The following is a 16980-nucleotide window of genomic DNA, read 5'->3' on the forward strand; positions in this document are numbered from 1 at the left end:
TTTGAATTATGGTTTTCTCTGGGTATATGCCTAGTAGTGGGATTGCTGGGCCATATTTTTAGTTTTTTAAGGAAACTCCATACTGTTCTCCATAATGGTTGTATCAATTTACATTCCCACCAACAGTGCAGGAGGATTCCATTTTCACCACACCCTCTCCAGCATGTATTGTTTCCAGATTTTTTGGTAATGGCCATTCTGACCGGTGTGAGGTGATACCTCACTGTAGTTTTGATTTGCATTTGTCTAATAATTAGTGATGTTGAGCATCTTTCCACGTGCCTCTTGGCCATCTGTATGTCTTCTTTGGTGAAATGTCTATTTAGGTCTCTAAAATATGCAAACAGCTCATGGAGCTCAATATCAAAAAAACAAACAACCCAATTAAAAATTGGGCAGCAGATATCTTTTCAAGTAAGTGTTTTCATTTCCTTTGAATATAGTCCCAAAAGTGGTATTGCTGGATCATATAGTAGTTCTGCCTTTAATTTTTTGAGGAACTGCTAAACTGTTTTCCATAGTGGCTGCACCAATTTGCATTCCCACCAGCAGTGCACAAGAGTTCCTTTTTCTCCACATCCAGCATTTGTATTTTTGATGATGGTCATTCTAATAGGCATGAGGTGATATCTCATGGTGGTTTTAATTTACGTTCCCCCAATGACTAGTGATGTTGAGCATCTTTTCATGTACCTGTTGGCCTTTCATATATCTTCTTTGAAAATATGTCTATTCAGGTTCTTTGCCCATTTTTTAATTGAGTTGCTTGTTTTTTGCTACTTAGTTGTATGAGTTCTTTATATATTTTGGATATTACCCCCTTATTAGACATATGTATGGTTTGCAAATATTTTTTCCCCTTCCATAGTTTATTTTCATTTTGCTGATGGTTTCTTTCACTGTACAGAAACTTTTAAGTTTGATGTAGCCCCACATTTTTATTTTTTTGCTTGCGAGCATGATTTTCAAATGCAGCCTTGGGCAACATATACATACCTCTCCTACTAGTCAATGTCTGATCAAAATGAAGCAAGCCTAACTGGACCATCAAGAAGATGGTATTCTTTCTCTGTTTGCCTGACCAAGCATGACTCTGGACATGATTTCCCTATTGGTGCCATCTAGCTGTGACTGGAGCATTGGCAAGCTGAGCTGTGGTAGGTCCTTTGATCTTTTTTTTCCCCACTGGCTCACACTCCAATTTAATTTGACAGGCCAAGCTTTGCTCTGGAGATAAAAGTTTAAGTAACTCTACTTCTGCATTGACTTAGATAAAGTATGAATTTAAAGATCCAACAGAACTCTCTGGGTGTGTGTTTATTATTTTTTACAACATCTCTATGTTTCCATCTCTACCCCTAGAACTGAAGATGTCTATAACCCTTTATTTAGAATTAAAGACAATGGCAGGAATAAGAAACAAAGTAGGGGAATTTTATTTTTTTATTTAAATACTTTAGCTATTGGAAAAATAAATATCAAAAGGTCAATTCAAGCTGCACTTGACATAATCTAAAGCCACACTTTATAACCAGAGGAAATAGATTTTATTTAAATTCAGTTTGTTAAAGTACACATATCTTTGTACAACCTATGTTGCTCTTTTTTTAAAAACTTAAAAGTAGTAGTACATTTTATAAGCATCTCTGGATTTTATTTGTTGGTTTCACATACTACAATACAAAGCCCATTTAAAAGGACATATTGCAGAAATTCTAAAATCATAATTTAATTGAAAAGTTACTTTCATAAAGAAGGTTTTCCAACATTTTATCTTAAATATTGGGTTGGCCAAAAAGTTCATTTGGGTTTTTCCATAACATCTTATGGAAAAACCCAAATGAACTTTTTGGCCAACCTCCCCCACTTTTTTTTAAATAATTGGACATGGAAGTGAGAATTTAAAGGTAAAATACTACCCAGCTAGTCTTTTTTGTTGTTTTTTAATTTAAAAACATTTGTAGTGCATATATCCTTAATATTCTCTACTGGATGAATATAAAATTGACAGAAAATCATGTACTGGTACATAAAAGATAATTATAGAATTAACCACGGATGTTGAACATTTTGGTGTTTCCATGTGTTAATATTGTAGAACATCTCAATTTTACTGCTGTTGAAAAATTGCTTTGTTTTTGAAAACTGGTTTAACTTAATGGCAGGTGTTTTAAGAGTTCATAGAAATGTTTGAGGAGAATGTTACTGTCTATACAAGTGAGGCCCTGACACTCGAAAGCTGAGGTCACAGTTTGTATCAATATGATAAATATTCACCATTTTATTGTATAGATTGTGTATATGGAATTACAATAATATTTTACTGGTAAAATAAATGTTGCCTAACAAGACAACATGTTAAGGAATACCAAATCTATATGTGTGCTTTGGAAAATGGTACTGTAAAAGAGTAAGTCTGAAAATTTTAACCTACTGTGATCAGCATAACAAATTATGTCAATGAGCTTTTTCTTTTTTTTTTAATCTCACCACAGTAAAATCTTTCTTCTTGGTAAATGTGAGATATTATTTAGCTATTTAGGATATTGTTTAGATAAAAGAATGATGTCTTACTGAAAATCAAACCTTATAATTTAAGCTTTAGATGTTCTCTTTTATATTAGTTACGTTCCAAATGATAGGGTACTTAATTTTTTTTGAAATAGAAAATGTTTTTAACTTATCAGACTCAAAATTACTGATGCTTTTGTAACTTTTTATACTTTGGTCACTATCAATTTCCCTTAAACATTTTAACATTTTAAAGTGACGAGACTAAACATAGACTACTGGATTTTCATTTATATTATTAGCTGCAACAACATATACACTAAACACCTATATGTAATTAGTGTTTGAAAACTTGCTTTGGCTTCACAAATGAGAGCATTTATATCTACATATTAAAATGACACAAGAATTTTCATGTTTGATTACTAATTGAAGGAAAGAACATATTTCTTCTTCCTCTCCTCTTCCTACTCCACTTCTTGAAATTATCCAGTTTCCTTCCCTTTGATAAAGATAGCTTTATGGCAGCTTCACCACCACAACACATGCACCAGCTCTTCCAATGTTAACAGGAACTTCCTAACACAGAAAACAAAAACAAGGAAAGAAATGCTGTTTGAATGAACTCTGCATTTAGCATAATATATTAGAGTTGAAAAAGTCCTTACCTATTCTGGCCCAACCTTCATCTTGTATAAAGATATGGGAAAATGCAGCCCAAATAATAGTCCAATGTAGAAAGAGCATAGTCTTTAAAATGAAGTAGGCCTGAGTTTGAAGAACAGGTGATCTTGGGTAAATTTCACCTCTCTGATAATTTTCTCACTTTAAAAATTACAGCTAATAATACTCATTCTTCAATGAGCTTTTGTTAGGGTTAAGGAAGATAATGAATGAAAATAATTAGGCATATAGTAGTTATAATCTCATTATCTGTTAGTTCTCTTTCACCATTTTCAAGGTCACACAATGAAACAGTGAAATGCCTGGAATAGAGTCTAGGTCTCTTAGCTACTAGCCTATAATTTTCTGAAAAGTAAATTACAAATATTTTGATTCTTGTATTTGACCTACATCCTTGTTTTCTAAATATTTTCCTCCATTTCTAGCTGTCCTAACCATTGTAAAGAGCTACCTACATGGCAGAACTTGAATATTTCTGAGGGTCTTCATGAATCATATTGTTGGAGGAAAGAGCTAGAATCCCATTATCAGGTGTCAGTATATTACACATAACTTATTTAGAACAGTAACCAGCTTACTACGTAGAAAACAGAGCACCATGAAGTTAATGTAAGGAAAGGTGACGTTTGATACCAAATACAAGGTTTGCTTGTTTGTGGAAATGGTGAAGAGTTAATCATACTTCATATTTTATTAATCCATCATTTAATCAACAAAACACCATTAGGCATTTTGGAATAAATACAGAGCTATAACTGCAAAGCTGTCAGAAGCATCAAGTTTCCTTTAACACCACCAAGATGTCCTTTCAGTGCCCCTTCTTGTACTTTCCTTAGAATTTCTTCTGTTAGATGCCCAGCACTCTTGAGAGAGTTTAATTCCAGTCTCTTACTGTGCACCAAGTCCCTTGAATGACTGATCAGTAGTTAGGAGTGTTGTAATTTGTAGAACCTCTATAAGGAGGGGACTGAAAGATTTTCCTCCTGGGCACCAGCCAATAAGAAAGGGCAGACATTTGTGGGTGAGGACATTATTCTTTGCTTCTCAAGTCATAATACATACATAGAAAGTTGGTCAGAGAGTAAAGCTCTTGGATTATTGAATCTGATTCACTTTTCTGTAAAAGGAATGAGTCCATCGTTAAGAGAATGTCTTGTCTCCACTTTATATGAGTATTGATGGATCCTGCTAATGATAAAACAGCTCAGTTAATAATTCTCTATAGCTAAATAAAGCACATGCTATAAATTTCATTAAAGAATTTGGTTCAGCCCTAGAGAGGAAGAGAATGGGATTAATTCCAAACACATATTTTAATTTTTAAATTAAAACGTGAAATATATCAATTTGAATACTTTAAATGAGAGTACCTCTTTCCATTCATCTTTCTGTGTATCATATGACTCAACAGTGTTCAAGTAAGTATGTCCATCATATCCTCCAACTACATAGAGTTTGTCTCCAAGGGGACATACAGCAACAGCATCTCGAGGAACGCTCAGAGGTGCCACAGTTGACCATGAATCATTTTTTGGATCATACCTTAAGAGGTTTAGGAAGACAATTGAGAAGAAAGTTCAACAGTGTTAAAATTAATAGACATTAATAAAATGTACTCTTATCTAATATAAGAAATTAAAAATACCTTATACATACTAAGTGTAGTCTGACTAATAAACGTTAAGGATAACTAAATGACAGAATTCTCTTCAGCCACCAGATGTCACTCAAAGCATAGTGACAATGAATTTCCTTTTAAAAATACCACACATTTCTTTGATCAGTACTCAGAATCTGTATGAGGAAATTTCACATATTGGCATCTTAACATTATGTGGAAAATGCCTCCTCTGTCATTTAGTATGCTAGCTGGAATGGGTTTTTCTTATTCTTTGTTTATCCAAGTTATATCTGAGATGCCTGATCTTGTTTATATGAGAGCTCACATGTTAAGTAATTCTGAATATAATTGCCTTTTTGTTTTATAAACTATAGTACCCTGGTTTTAAAACTCTTTGTAGTTACAAAGACCACAGTTGTATTCTTTTCCCTCTATGAGAGTTCTTATTTATCTTCAGAGGACCCTGGGATGTTTTTCCATTTTAACTTGAAGTTAACTCCTTATCCCCAAGCCTATTCTGTAAGCAAAATGAAAGAGAATTCAATAAGCAATATTAATTAAAATCTTCTCCAGGAATTCTTTCCTAAAATTTGAAGCCAGTATAGAATACTAATATCTAAAAGGAGTGAACAATAAGAAAAACTTATATAATTATATGTAGAAATTATCTCCGATTTTATATTGGCCTATTTGTAAAGCCCAATGAAAAACATTTATTTTACAAAATTTCATTTATTATCATCTACTAATTTCCTTACAATTGTATTACTCATCTTATTTCTGTTTTTCTCTCTTTAATCATAATCTAAATTATCTGATCCCAGCTTCCATTTGAACTTGGTCTCACATCCAGTAATATTTTTTAATAATATATGAAATCAACAATAATTAAGATATCCTCAATATCCACCATATACTGTTGGGTTTCACCTTAAATTCTGATGTTATATTAAAAAGCAGAACCAGAAAATCCACAGCTGTATGCTTTAGCTAATCTGAATCTTTAACACAATTGCTATTGTTAATTGATGCTGCGCTCAGCTAACACAGTACACACATATATGAATTGTGAACCAGGGCTTGCGGAAGGATTCCCTTATAGATTTGCATCCAAAACCCAGGATTTTTCTGCATGTGCATGATAATGAATGCTCAAAAATCTGGCTGTTAATGTTATCTGGACACTGGTTTATTAACTAGAGAGGTTTGGGGAATGTAGAATCTTCTGAAGAAAAAACATGGCACCTTGGTTGTTATCTGTAAAGACACAGAGGATCAGTTATTAAAGAAAAAGTTAGCCACTACCTCACCTTCAAATTAAAACAGCACCCCATTTCTCCCCTTTTGTTTCTCTTTTGCTTTTCTATTTCTCCTTACTTTGGATATAAGTATATATATATATATATATATATATATATATATATATATATATATATATATATATATATATATATTCTAGTGGAAATAAAAAGGAGACTGAAGTAAAGGGAATTAGTCATGGACTTATTCCTCCACTTAGAGTAATTACAGACAATTTGCTTGACTTCTTTGCCTCAATGTTCTCATCAACATTATAAAAATAATAATCCCTGACTCAGCCAACACAAGTTTATGTATTTTAGAAACCTTTAATTTAAATGATTATCTTAATTAATTGGATGAGACTTCTAAGGTACTGGGTAGGCCATCAATGTTTTACCAGAAAATAGTGTCAGGAGTATTGTCTAAGACATGGAAATGAGGATTATCTGATTCTACAGAGTGTGCATCTTTGACTTTCTAACTGACAAGGCTATTTTACAACTCTATAGGTGTAGAAGTTAAGCTGTAGAAAACTGAGTTTTCTTGTGATTCCTATACATAACAATAAAATAAATTTTGCTTGATAAAGATAGAATTAATTTCTAACCCCGAATGATGACCCCACCCAAATATTACATTTTATTCCCTATAGGTTATTAACTGCTTTTGTATCTATAACCAATTTTTTTCAGCATTCCTAATTGTTTTTATGTCTTTTCTTCGAAGATTCTTTGAAGCAATTTTAACGTCTTATGGGTTACCTCATTAATTAATGAATCACACAAAATTCTTTGACAAGTTACTATTATATTTGTATGAAAGTCATAATTTTCAAAAACTGTACTTTAGCACTAGTTATTTTCTCAAGATCTTTACAAGGAAAATGCCAATAAGGGGGATAATGTTAGTAATAACAATAATACTAATTACAAAAATAATACAAACAAAATAATAATATGTGCCAGGCAAGGCATTAAGTGCATTAACTTTTATTATTTTGTACCCTATGAAGTTGATACTAAAATTATTCCCATTTTTCACATGAGGAAACAGATGTTTAGAGATGTAAAGTAACAGGGTCAAGGTCACATAACTTGTAAATAACAGATCTGGGATTTGAACTCAGAGCTGTCTGACTGCAAATCTAGTGGTTTTAACTAGTATACTATACATGTTTTGGTATGCATAAAGTGCTTTTTCCCATTAAAAATTAAAAATAGTATATTTGGAAATATAATTATATCATTAAATAAAGTTAAACATTTAATTATTAGGATATGTTTGTAAGCATTTAATTTTGTAGTCTGTATTATGAAATTTTCTATATCAAAAAAATATGAACTGAGTTTATATTTTCCTAGTTGCCTATTTAAATTGGTATAGACACTTAAGCTATCGTAAGGCTAATTTCATGGTGATCACTCTACAGTGCTAAAACGCAGCCCAATTCATCTCTCTTTCAGGTCTTAAGATAGAATTTCCCAATTTCAGGGGTTCTTGGTAAAGCCAGGAAAATGCTGGCATAATAATGGGAGAGAAGAAGGTGATTTAATTAAAATATTTTATGTATTTTAGATTTTTTCCTTATGAAATGTATTCTTTTTGGACCAAACCTAGTTTCTTAATCCCATGCATTTTGATACAAGGAACCAAGTAAATGCAACACAATTTACACCACTAAGATACAATAAAAAGTCTCAAAAACTGAAATAGAAGAAAAAAGCATAGACTTCAGTATGCTAGAAAGAAAATCTCTTACTAGTTTGAATTTATTATAAGAAAATTACTATTATAAGAGCTGAGAGTATTACCTGTCTCTCTGTCTATATATTTATATGATTTAACTTTTAATTCAGATGAAATTTTTGTGAAGTCAGGTTTGATTTTCATAGTAACAAACCTTCATGACTTTTTACTTACTAGATATAATTTTGTATAGTATTGCATTATTTTGTATAAAATCTTCTAGACAACTTTTAATATTTCTGTAATGAACGACATGAATTCTCTATATCAGTATCACTCTTTGACCACTGCTTCTCATGAATTTATCACTCCAATATAGTTTAGGCATTAATGGAAATTTGAGAAAGCATAGTTATTTTTACATGGATTTGTTTGTATATTTGATCAAGTTTTCCCAAATATAATAATTCCTGATGCTGTCTGTTTAGCTTATAGGAGGTGATATAGTCTTCTCCACTCTCGAGTCATATAAAGAGGTGGCTACAGTTATTCTTAGGTATAGAAATATGCATATTTTTACAAGCATAAGAGTAGAATTCAATGCCTAGATACCCTTTCTTAAAATGAAAGCTACACTTACCTTTTTTGAATACAAGTATCAGTTTTTTGAGAGTATGTATACATTCATTAGACAGGTGGGCCTAAACTTTTGTGAACTGTGTGTTGTCTGTAATTTTTTGTGGTCTATGGAAGGCATCAATAAATTATCTAAGCAATTTGAAATTTCAGTAGAATCTATCCTTTTTCAACTTCTTACAGTGAACTTTAACAAGTATTGAGTTGCATTCCTTTGGCCTTTCTAAAAGGGAAACATGATTCCCATCAGTTATACACACACAGCACAGAGTAAATACTTAAACTTTTATACATATGACGAAATTCTGTATCAATAAAAGTAGAAAATAGTGGCTTGATGTTTAATTCTATCAATAATACTGAGTGTAGAATAGTGAACTTTTAGTTTGTTAATGAAATGGAAAGTCAAGTATGACTGGTTTCCAAACTTTTAATAACCCCAGTTATATGAAAAAAATCCTTTAGCCACTATTTGTCATTTAACAATAGAGGGTGTCAACTGCCACTTATGTAGGGTGATAGGGATATACTAGATTTTCAAGATCTTTTCCATTTGTAATTACATATAATTTCACTATTGTGCTTCTGGATATAAATAAAGGGCAGAGCAAATTCAGCTTTATCTTTTAAATATACAGGCAAGTCAAGGTGATTTTCATGTAGTTTTTATCTTTTTTTTCAATGCTTCATTACTAGGGAGTGATGTCAGCAAGATGGTAGACTAGGAAGCTCTAGGATCTTATTCTGTCACAAAAATATTAAATAAACAAATAGAGACTGGTGAAAATAACTTTGTAGCTGTTCTGGAAATCAGTCAAAGATCCACAGCAGCCAAATACCTGCTCAGTCAAGAAAAAGATGTAGGCAATTTGTGAATTTTTTTTTACTTTCTCTGGTCCCACCCCCTCCTAGAAAAGCATGGCATGGATTGGATAAAGCAGTGGCCCAGCCCCAGTTCCTTTCCTTGAACCAGAGAGAAAAGAGCAGAGCTAATATGCAGCAATTCAACCTGTCTCAGTTGTTGCCAAAGGGATTATCTTCTGTGTTACCTAATTCAGAGCTCAGACAGTCAAAAGTGTTTCAGCTCAGATTTCAGGCTAGGAAAAGCCATGGGAAGTACTGTACATGGTTCATGAAAGCTGTTGGGGGATTACAGATGCATAGACAACTGGGAAAAGAGATTATTGGTACTACAATAGATTACTGATTACTCCAATAGAATAGCTAAGGTTCTGAAAGGCATCAGGGCTGAGAATCTTAAGGAAGTTAAGGCATTTAAAAGCAGCCATGTATACAGAGAATCAACACACACACACACACAAACACACATACACACACACAGGCCCAGGAAACAGACAAACCCAGTAGAGGTCTGAGAAGAACTCAAGCCTTCAAGATGGGCTTATCCCAAATATAGAACATAATTAGTGATTAAATAACAATAGTCTTCCTATGCATGGAGTCAATCTGCAAGGACTGGGAAAGGTATCTGTTATTTCAAATGGCCAGTTTTCAACAAGAGACCACAAAGCATACAGATAAATAAGAAAATGAATTTCACTCAAAAGAACAAAGTAAACCTCCAAAACCATCCCTGTAGAAACACAGGCATCTGTGTTACAAGAAAAAGACATTTAAGTGACTGACATATATTCTCAAAGAGTGAAAAGAAAAACAGGCAAAGAACTAAAAGAAATCAGGAAAAAGATAAATGAACAAAATTAGAAGGTCAACAAATGAAATAAACTATAAAGAAGAAAAAATAGAAATTCTGGTGCTGAAAAATGAGATGACTGAATTCAAAAACTCACTAGAATTTTCCATTGGAGACTCAAGCAAGCAGAAGAAAGAATAAGTGAACTTGAAGACAAGTGTTTTGAAATTATCATGTCTGAATGAAAAGAATGAAGAAAATTCAACAGAGTCTAAGGGACCTCTGAGACAACATCAAGTGGGTCAATATATGCATTTTGGGGGAAAAAGAAGAAGAAGAAGGAGAAGGAGAAGGAGAAGGAGAAGGAGAAGGAGAAGGAGAAGGAGAAGGAGAAGGAGAAGGAGAAGGAGAAGGAGAAGGAGAAGGAGAAGAAGAAGAAGAAGAAGAAGAAGAAGAAGAAGAAGAAGAAGAAGAAGAAGAAGAAGAAGAAGAAGAAGGAGAAGAAGGAGAAGAAGAAGAAGAAGAAAGGGAGGAGAACAAGGGGGGAAGAGTAAGAAGAAATAGTTCTACAGTAATAGTAGGAGGATTTGACTTCCCACTTTCAATAATGGATAAAATAAACCAGACAGACGATCAGTAAGTACATGAAAGAAGAACAACATTATAGACCAAATGGACTTAGCAAACATATATAAAAATTTCTATTCCCCCAAAACTCAGAAGATATATTTTTCACAAGTAAGCATGGGACATTATCTAGGATAAAGCATATGTTAGGACATGAAACAAGTCTTAATAAATTTAAAAAGGCTGAAAACATGCAAAGTCTTTTCACAGTGGAATGAAACTATAAATCAACAACAGAAGGAAAAGTGATATGTCCACACATATATGGAAATGAAAGTACATACACTTAACAAATGAGTCAAAGAATATATCATAAGGGAAATTAGAAAACATCTAGAGACAAGTGATAATGAAAACATGACTCATACAGAGTCTTCTGGAATGCAAAGAAAGCCATGATATGACATGGGGAATCAATAACTGTAAAGGTTTACACTTAAAAGGAAGAAAAATTGCAAGTCAAAAACCGAGCTATAGGAGAGGGGGAAGATGGTGGAAGAGTAAGACGCAATCACCTTCCTCCCCACAGATACACCAGAAATACATCTACACGTGGATCAACTCCTACAGAACACCTACTGAACACTGGCAGAAGACCTCAGACCTCCCAAAAGGCAAGAAACTCCCCACGTACCTGGGTAGGGCAAAAGAAAAAAGAAGAAACAGAGACAAAAGGATAGGGACAGGACCTGCACCAGTGGGAGGGAGCTGTGAAGGAGGAAAGGTTTTCACACACTAGGAATCCCCTTCGTGGGCTGAGACTGGGTGGCAGAGGGGGGAAGCTTTGGAGCCATGGAGGAGAGCACAGCAACAGGGGTGCGGAGGGCAAAGTGGAGAGATTCCCGCACAAAGGATCGGTGCCGACAGGCACTCACCAGCGCGAGAGGCTTGTCTGCTCACCCGCCGGGGAGAGTGGGGGCTGGGAGCTGAGACTGGGGCTTCGGTTGGAGTGCAGGGAGAGGAATGGGGTTGGCGGCATGAACACAGCCTGCAGGGGATTAGTGCACCACGGCTAGCCGGGAAGAAGTCCGGGGAAATGTCTGGACCTGCCGAAGAGGCAAGAGACTTTTTCTTCCCTCCTTGTTTCCTGGTGTGCAAGGAGAGAGGATTAAGAGTGCTGCTTAAAGGAGCAAGAGAGATGGGAGTGAGCCGCGGCAAACAGCGTGGACCCCAGAGATGGGCATGAGACGCTAAGGCTGCTGCTGCCGCCACCATGAAGCCTGTGTGCAAGCACATGTCACTATCCACACCTCCCCTACCGGGAGCCTGTGCAGCCCACCACAGCCAGGGTCCCGGGATCCAGGGACAACTTCCCCAGTAGAACGCATGGCATATTCAGGCTGGTGCAAAACCACACTGGCCTCTGCTGCCGCAGGCTCGCCCGCATCAGCACCCCTCCCTCCCCCCGGACTGAGTGAGCCAGAGCCACCAAAACAGCTGCTCCTCTAACCCCGTCCTGTCTGCGCGAAGAACAGACGCCCTCCAGTGACCAACCTGCAGATGCAGGACCAAATCCAAAGCTGAGCTCCGGGAGCTGTGAGAACAAAGAAGAGAAAGGGAAATCTCTCCCAGAAGTCTCAGAAGCAGCAGATTAAAGCTCTACAATCAACTTCATGTACCCTGCATCTGTGGAATACCTGAATAGAAAATGAATCATCCCAAATTGAGGAGATGGACTTTGAGAGCAAGATTTATTATTTTTTTCCCTTTTCCTCTTTATGTGAGTGTGTATGTGTATTCTTCTGTGTGAGATTTTATCTGTATAGCTTTGCTATCACCCTTAGTCCTATGGTTCTATCTGTCCTTTTTTCTTTTTTTTACTTAAAAATTAATTTTCTTAATAATTATTATTTTAGTAAAATATTCTAATAATATATATAATATAATGTATTATATTATATATAATATATTATAATTATTATATATAATTATATCATTATAATATATCATATATATAATATATATATAATAATAATATCTTACTTTATTTTATTTTATCCTCCTTCTTTCTTTCTTTCTTTCTTTCATTCTAATTTTTCTCCCGTTTATTCTGAGCCATGTGGATGAAAGGCTCTTGGTGCTGCAGCCAGGAATAAGTGCTGTGCCTCTGAGTTGGGAGAGCCATCTTCAGGGCACTGGTCAACAAGAGACCTCCCAGCTCCACATAATATCAAATGGTGGAAATCTGCCAGAGATCTCCATCTCAACACCAGCACCCAACTTCACTCAATGACCAGCAAGCTACAGTGCTGGACACCCTATGCCAAACAACTAGCAAGAAAGGAACACAACCCCACCCATTAGCAGAGAGGCAGCCTAAAAGCACAATAAGTCCACAGACACCCCAAAACACACCACCAGACATGGAACTGCCCACCAGAAATACAAGATCCAGCCTCATCCACCAGAACACAGGCACTAGTCCACTCCACCAGGAAGCCTACACAATCCACTGAACCAGCTTTAGCCACTGGGGACAGACACCAAAAAGAACAGGAACTACGAACCTGCAGCCTGCAAAAAGGAGAGCCCACACACAGTAAGATAAGCAAAATGAGAAACAGAAAATCTCACAGCAGATGAAGGAGCAAGAGAAAAACCCACCAGTCCTAACAAATGAAGAGGAAATAGGCAGTCTACCTGAAAAGGAATTCAGAATAATGATAGTAAAGATGATCCAAAATCTTGGAAATAGAATAGAGAAAATTCAAGAAACATTTAACAAGGACCTAGAAGAACTAAAGATGAAACCAGCAATGATGAACAACACAAGAAATGAAATTAAAAATACTGTAGATTGTATCAATAGCAGATTGACTGAGGCAGAAGAACGGATAAGTGACTTGGAAGATAAAATAGTGAAAATAAAAACTGTAGATCATAATAAAGAAAAAAGAGTGAAAAGAACTGAGGACAGTCTCAGAGACCTCTGGGACAACATTAAACAGAGCAGCATTCGAATTATAGGGGTCCCAGAAGAAGAAGAGGAAAACAAAGGAAATGAGAAAATATTTGAAGAGATTATAGATGAAAACTTTCCTAATATGGGAAAGGAAATAGTTAATCAAGTCCAGGAAGCACATAGAGTCCCATACAGGATAAATCCAAGGAGAAATACACCAAGGCACATATTAATCAAACTCAAAAATTAAAAAAAAAGAAAGCATATTAAAAGCAGCAAGGGGAAAACAACAAATAACACACAAGGGAATCCCCATAAAGTTAACAGCTGATCTTTCAGCAGAAACTCTTGAACCCAGAAGGGACTGGAAGGACATATTTAATGTAATGAAGGAGAAAAACCTACAAACAAGGTTACTCTAACCAGCAAGGATCTCATTCAGAATTGATGGAGAAATTAAAGCCTATACAGACAAGCAAAAGCTGAGAGAGTTCAGCACCACCAAACTAGCTGTACAACAAAAGCTAAAGGAACTTCTCTAGGAAAGAAACACAAGAGAAGGAAAAGACCTACAATCATGAAACCAAAACAATTAAGAAAATAGGAAGAGGAACATACATATTGATAATTACCTTAAACGTAAATAGAATAAATGCTCCCACCAAAAGACACAGACTGGCTGAATGGATACAACAACAAGACCCATATATATGCTGTCTACAAGAGACCCACTTCAGACCTAGAGACACATACAGATTGAAAGTAAGGGGATGGAAAAAGACATTCCATGCAAATGGAAACCAAAAGAAAGCTGGTGTAGCAATTCTCATATCAGATAAAAGGGACGTTAAAATAAAGACTATTAGAAGAGACAAAGAAGGACACTACATAATGATCAACAGATCGATCCAAGAGGAAGACATAAAAATGGTAAATAATTATGCACCCAACATAGGAGTACCTCAGTACATAAGGCAAATATTAACAGCCATAAAAGTAGAAATTGACAGTAACACATTCATAGTAGGGGACTTTAACACCCCACTTCCAACAATGGACAGATCATCCAAAATGAAAATAAATAAGGAAACATAAGCTTTAAATGATACATTAAACAAGATGGACTTAATTAATATTTATAGGACATTCCATCCAAAAAAAACAGAATACACATTTTTCTCAAGTGCTCATGGAACATTCTCCAGGATAGATCATATATTGGGTCATAAATCAACCCTTGGTAAATTTAAGAAAATTGAAATTGTATCAAGTTTCTTTTCCAATCACAACACTATGAGACTAGATATCAATTACAGGAAAAGGTCTTAAAAAATACAAACACATGGAAGCTAAACAATACACTACTTAATAAGGAAGTGATCACTGATGAAATCAAAGAGGAAATCAAAAAAATTCCTAGAAACATGACAATGGAGACATAATGACCCAAAACCTATGGGATGCAGCAAAAGCAGTTCTAAGAGGGAAGTTTATAGCAATACAATCCTACCTTAAGAAACAGGAAACATCTCAAATAAACAACCTAACCTTGCACCTAAAGCGATTAGAGAAAGAAGAACAAAAAAACCCCACAGTTAGCAGAAGGAAAGAAAGCATAAATAACAGATCAGAAATAAATGAAAAAAAATGAAGGAAACAATAGCAAAGATCAATAAAACTAAAAGCTGGTTCTTTGAGAAGACAAATAAAATTCGTAAACCATTAGCCAGACTCATCAAGATAAAAAGGGAGAAGATGCAAGTCAATAGTATTAGAAATGAAAAAGGAGAAGTAACAACTGACACTGCAGAAATTAAAAGATCATGAGAGATTACTACAAGCAACTCTATGCCAATAAAATCGACAATCGGGAAGAAATGGAGGAATTCTTACAAATGCACAACCTGCCAGGACTAACCCAGGAAGAAATAGAGAATATGAACAGACTAATCACAAGCGCTGAAATTGGAGACTGTGATTAAAAATCTTCCAACAAACTAAAGCCACGGACCAGATGGCTTCACAGCCGAATTCTATCAAACACTTAGAGAAGAGCTAACACCTATCCTTCCCAAACACTTCCTAAATATAGCAGAGGGAGGAACACTCCCAAACTCATTTCACGAGGCCACCATCACCGTGATACCAAAACCAGACAAGGATGTCACTAAGAAAGAAAACTTCAGGCCAATATCACTGATGAACAGAGATGCAAAAATCCTCAACAAAATACTAGCAAACAGAATCCAACAGCACATTGAAAGGATCATACACCAGGATCAAGTGGGTTTTACTCCAGGAATGCAAGGATTCTTCAATATGTGCAAATCAATGAATGTGATACACCATATTAACAAATTGAAGGAGAAAAAACATATAATCATCACAATAGATGCAGAGAAAGCTTTCGACAAAATTCAACACCATTTTTGATAAAAACACTGCAGAAAGTAGGAATACAGGGAACTTTCCTCAACATAATAAAGGCCATATATGACAAACCCACAGCCAACATCGTCCTCAATGGTGATAAACTGAAGCCATTTCCACTAAGATTAGGAAAAACACAAGGTTGCCCACAATCAACACTCTTATTCAACATAGTTTTGGAAGTTATAGCCACAGCAATCAGAGAAGAAAAGGAAATAAAAGGAATCCAAATCAGAAAAGAAGAAATAAAGTTGTCACAGTTTACAGATGACATGATCCTATACATAGAGAATCCTAAAGATGCTACCAGAAAACTCCTAGATCTAATCATTGAATTTGGTAAAGTAGCAGGATACAAAATTAATGCACAGAAATCTTGGCATTCCTATACACTAATGATGAGAAATCTGAAAGTGAAATGAAGAAAATACTCCCATTTACCATTGCAACAAAAAGAATAAAATATCTAGGAATAAACCTACCTAAGGAGAAAAAAGACCTGTATGCAGAAAATTATAAGACACTGATGAAAGAAATTAGAGATGATACAGATAGATCGAGAGATATATCATGTACTTGGATTGGAACAATCAATAATGTGAAAATGACTTTACTACCCAAAGCAATCTACAGATTCAGAGCAATCGCTATCAAACTACCACTGGCATTTTTCACAGAATAAAGCAAATAATCTCACAATTTGTATGGAAACACAAAAGACTCCGAATAGCCAAAGCAATCTTGAGAACGAAAAACGGAGCTGGAGGAATCAGGCTCACTGACTTCAGACTATATTACAAAGCTACAGAAATCAAGACAGTATGGTGCGGGAACAAAAACAGGAAGATAGATCAATGGAACAGGATAGAAAGCCAAGAGATAAACCCATGCACATATGGTTACGTTATCTTTGATAAAGGAGGCAGG

At 35.1% G+C, this 16980-nt stretch overlaps 1 protein-coding gene across 6 annotated transcripts in view; it reads right to left on the bottom strand.

Annotated features, from left to right (window-relative positions):
• Positions 1–1434: 1434 nt before the first annotated feature.
• Positions 1435–16980, bottom strand: part of KLHL4 (kelch like family member 4) — a 115022-nt gene continuing 99476 nt past the window's right edge. For 3 of the 6 annotated variants that reach the window (XM_067722516.1, XM_067722515.1, XM_067722512.1), the window contains 2 exons: positions 4566–4737; positions 1435–3090 (listed from right to left, as the gene is read on the bottom strand). In XM_067722516.1, coding sequence (XP_067578617.1) covers positions 3031–3090; positions 4566–4737 — 232 coding nt within the window. In that variant the 3' untranslated portion in view covers positions 1435–3030. Of the gene's footprint in view, positions 4738–16980 lie in introns of all 6 variants that reach the window. The other 3 variants (XR_010939782.1, XM_067722514.1, XM_067722513.1) reach the window with 3 other exon arrangements.

The sequence above is a fragment of the Pseudorca crassidens genome, chromosome X (assembly GCF_039906515.1).
Source record: "Pseudorca crassidens isolate mPseCra1 chromosome X, mPseCra1.hap1, whole genome shotgun sequence".
In the NCBI taxonomy this organism is placed as follows: domain Eukaryota; kingdom Metazoa; phylum Chordata; class Mammalia; order Artiodactyla; family Delphinidae; genus Pseudorca; species Pseudorca crassidens.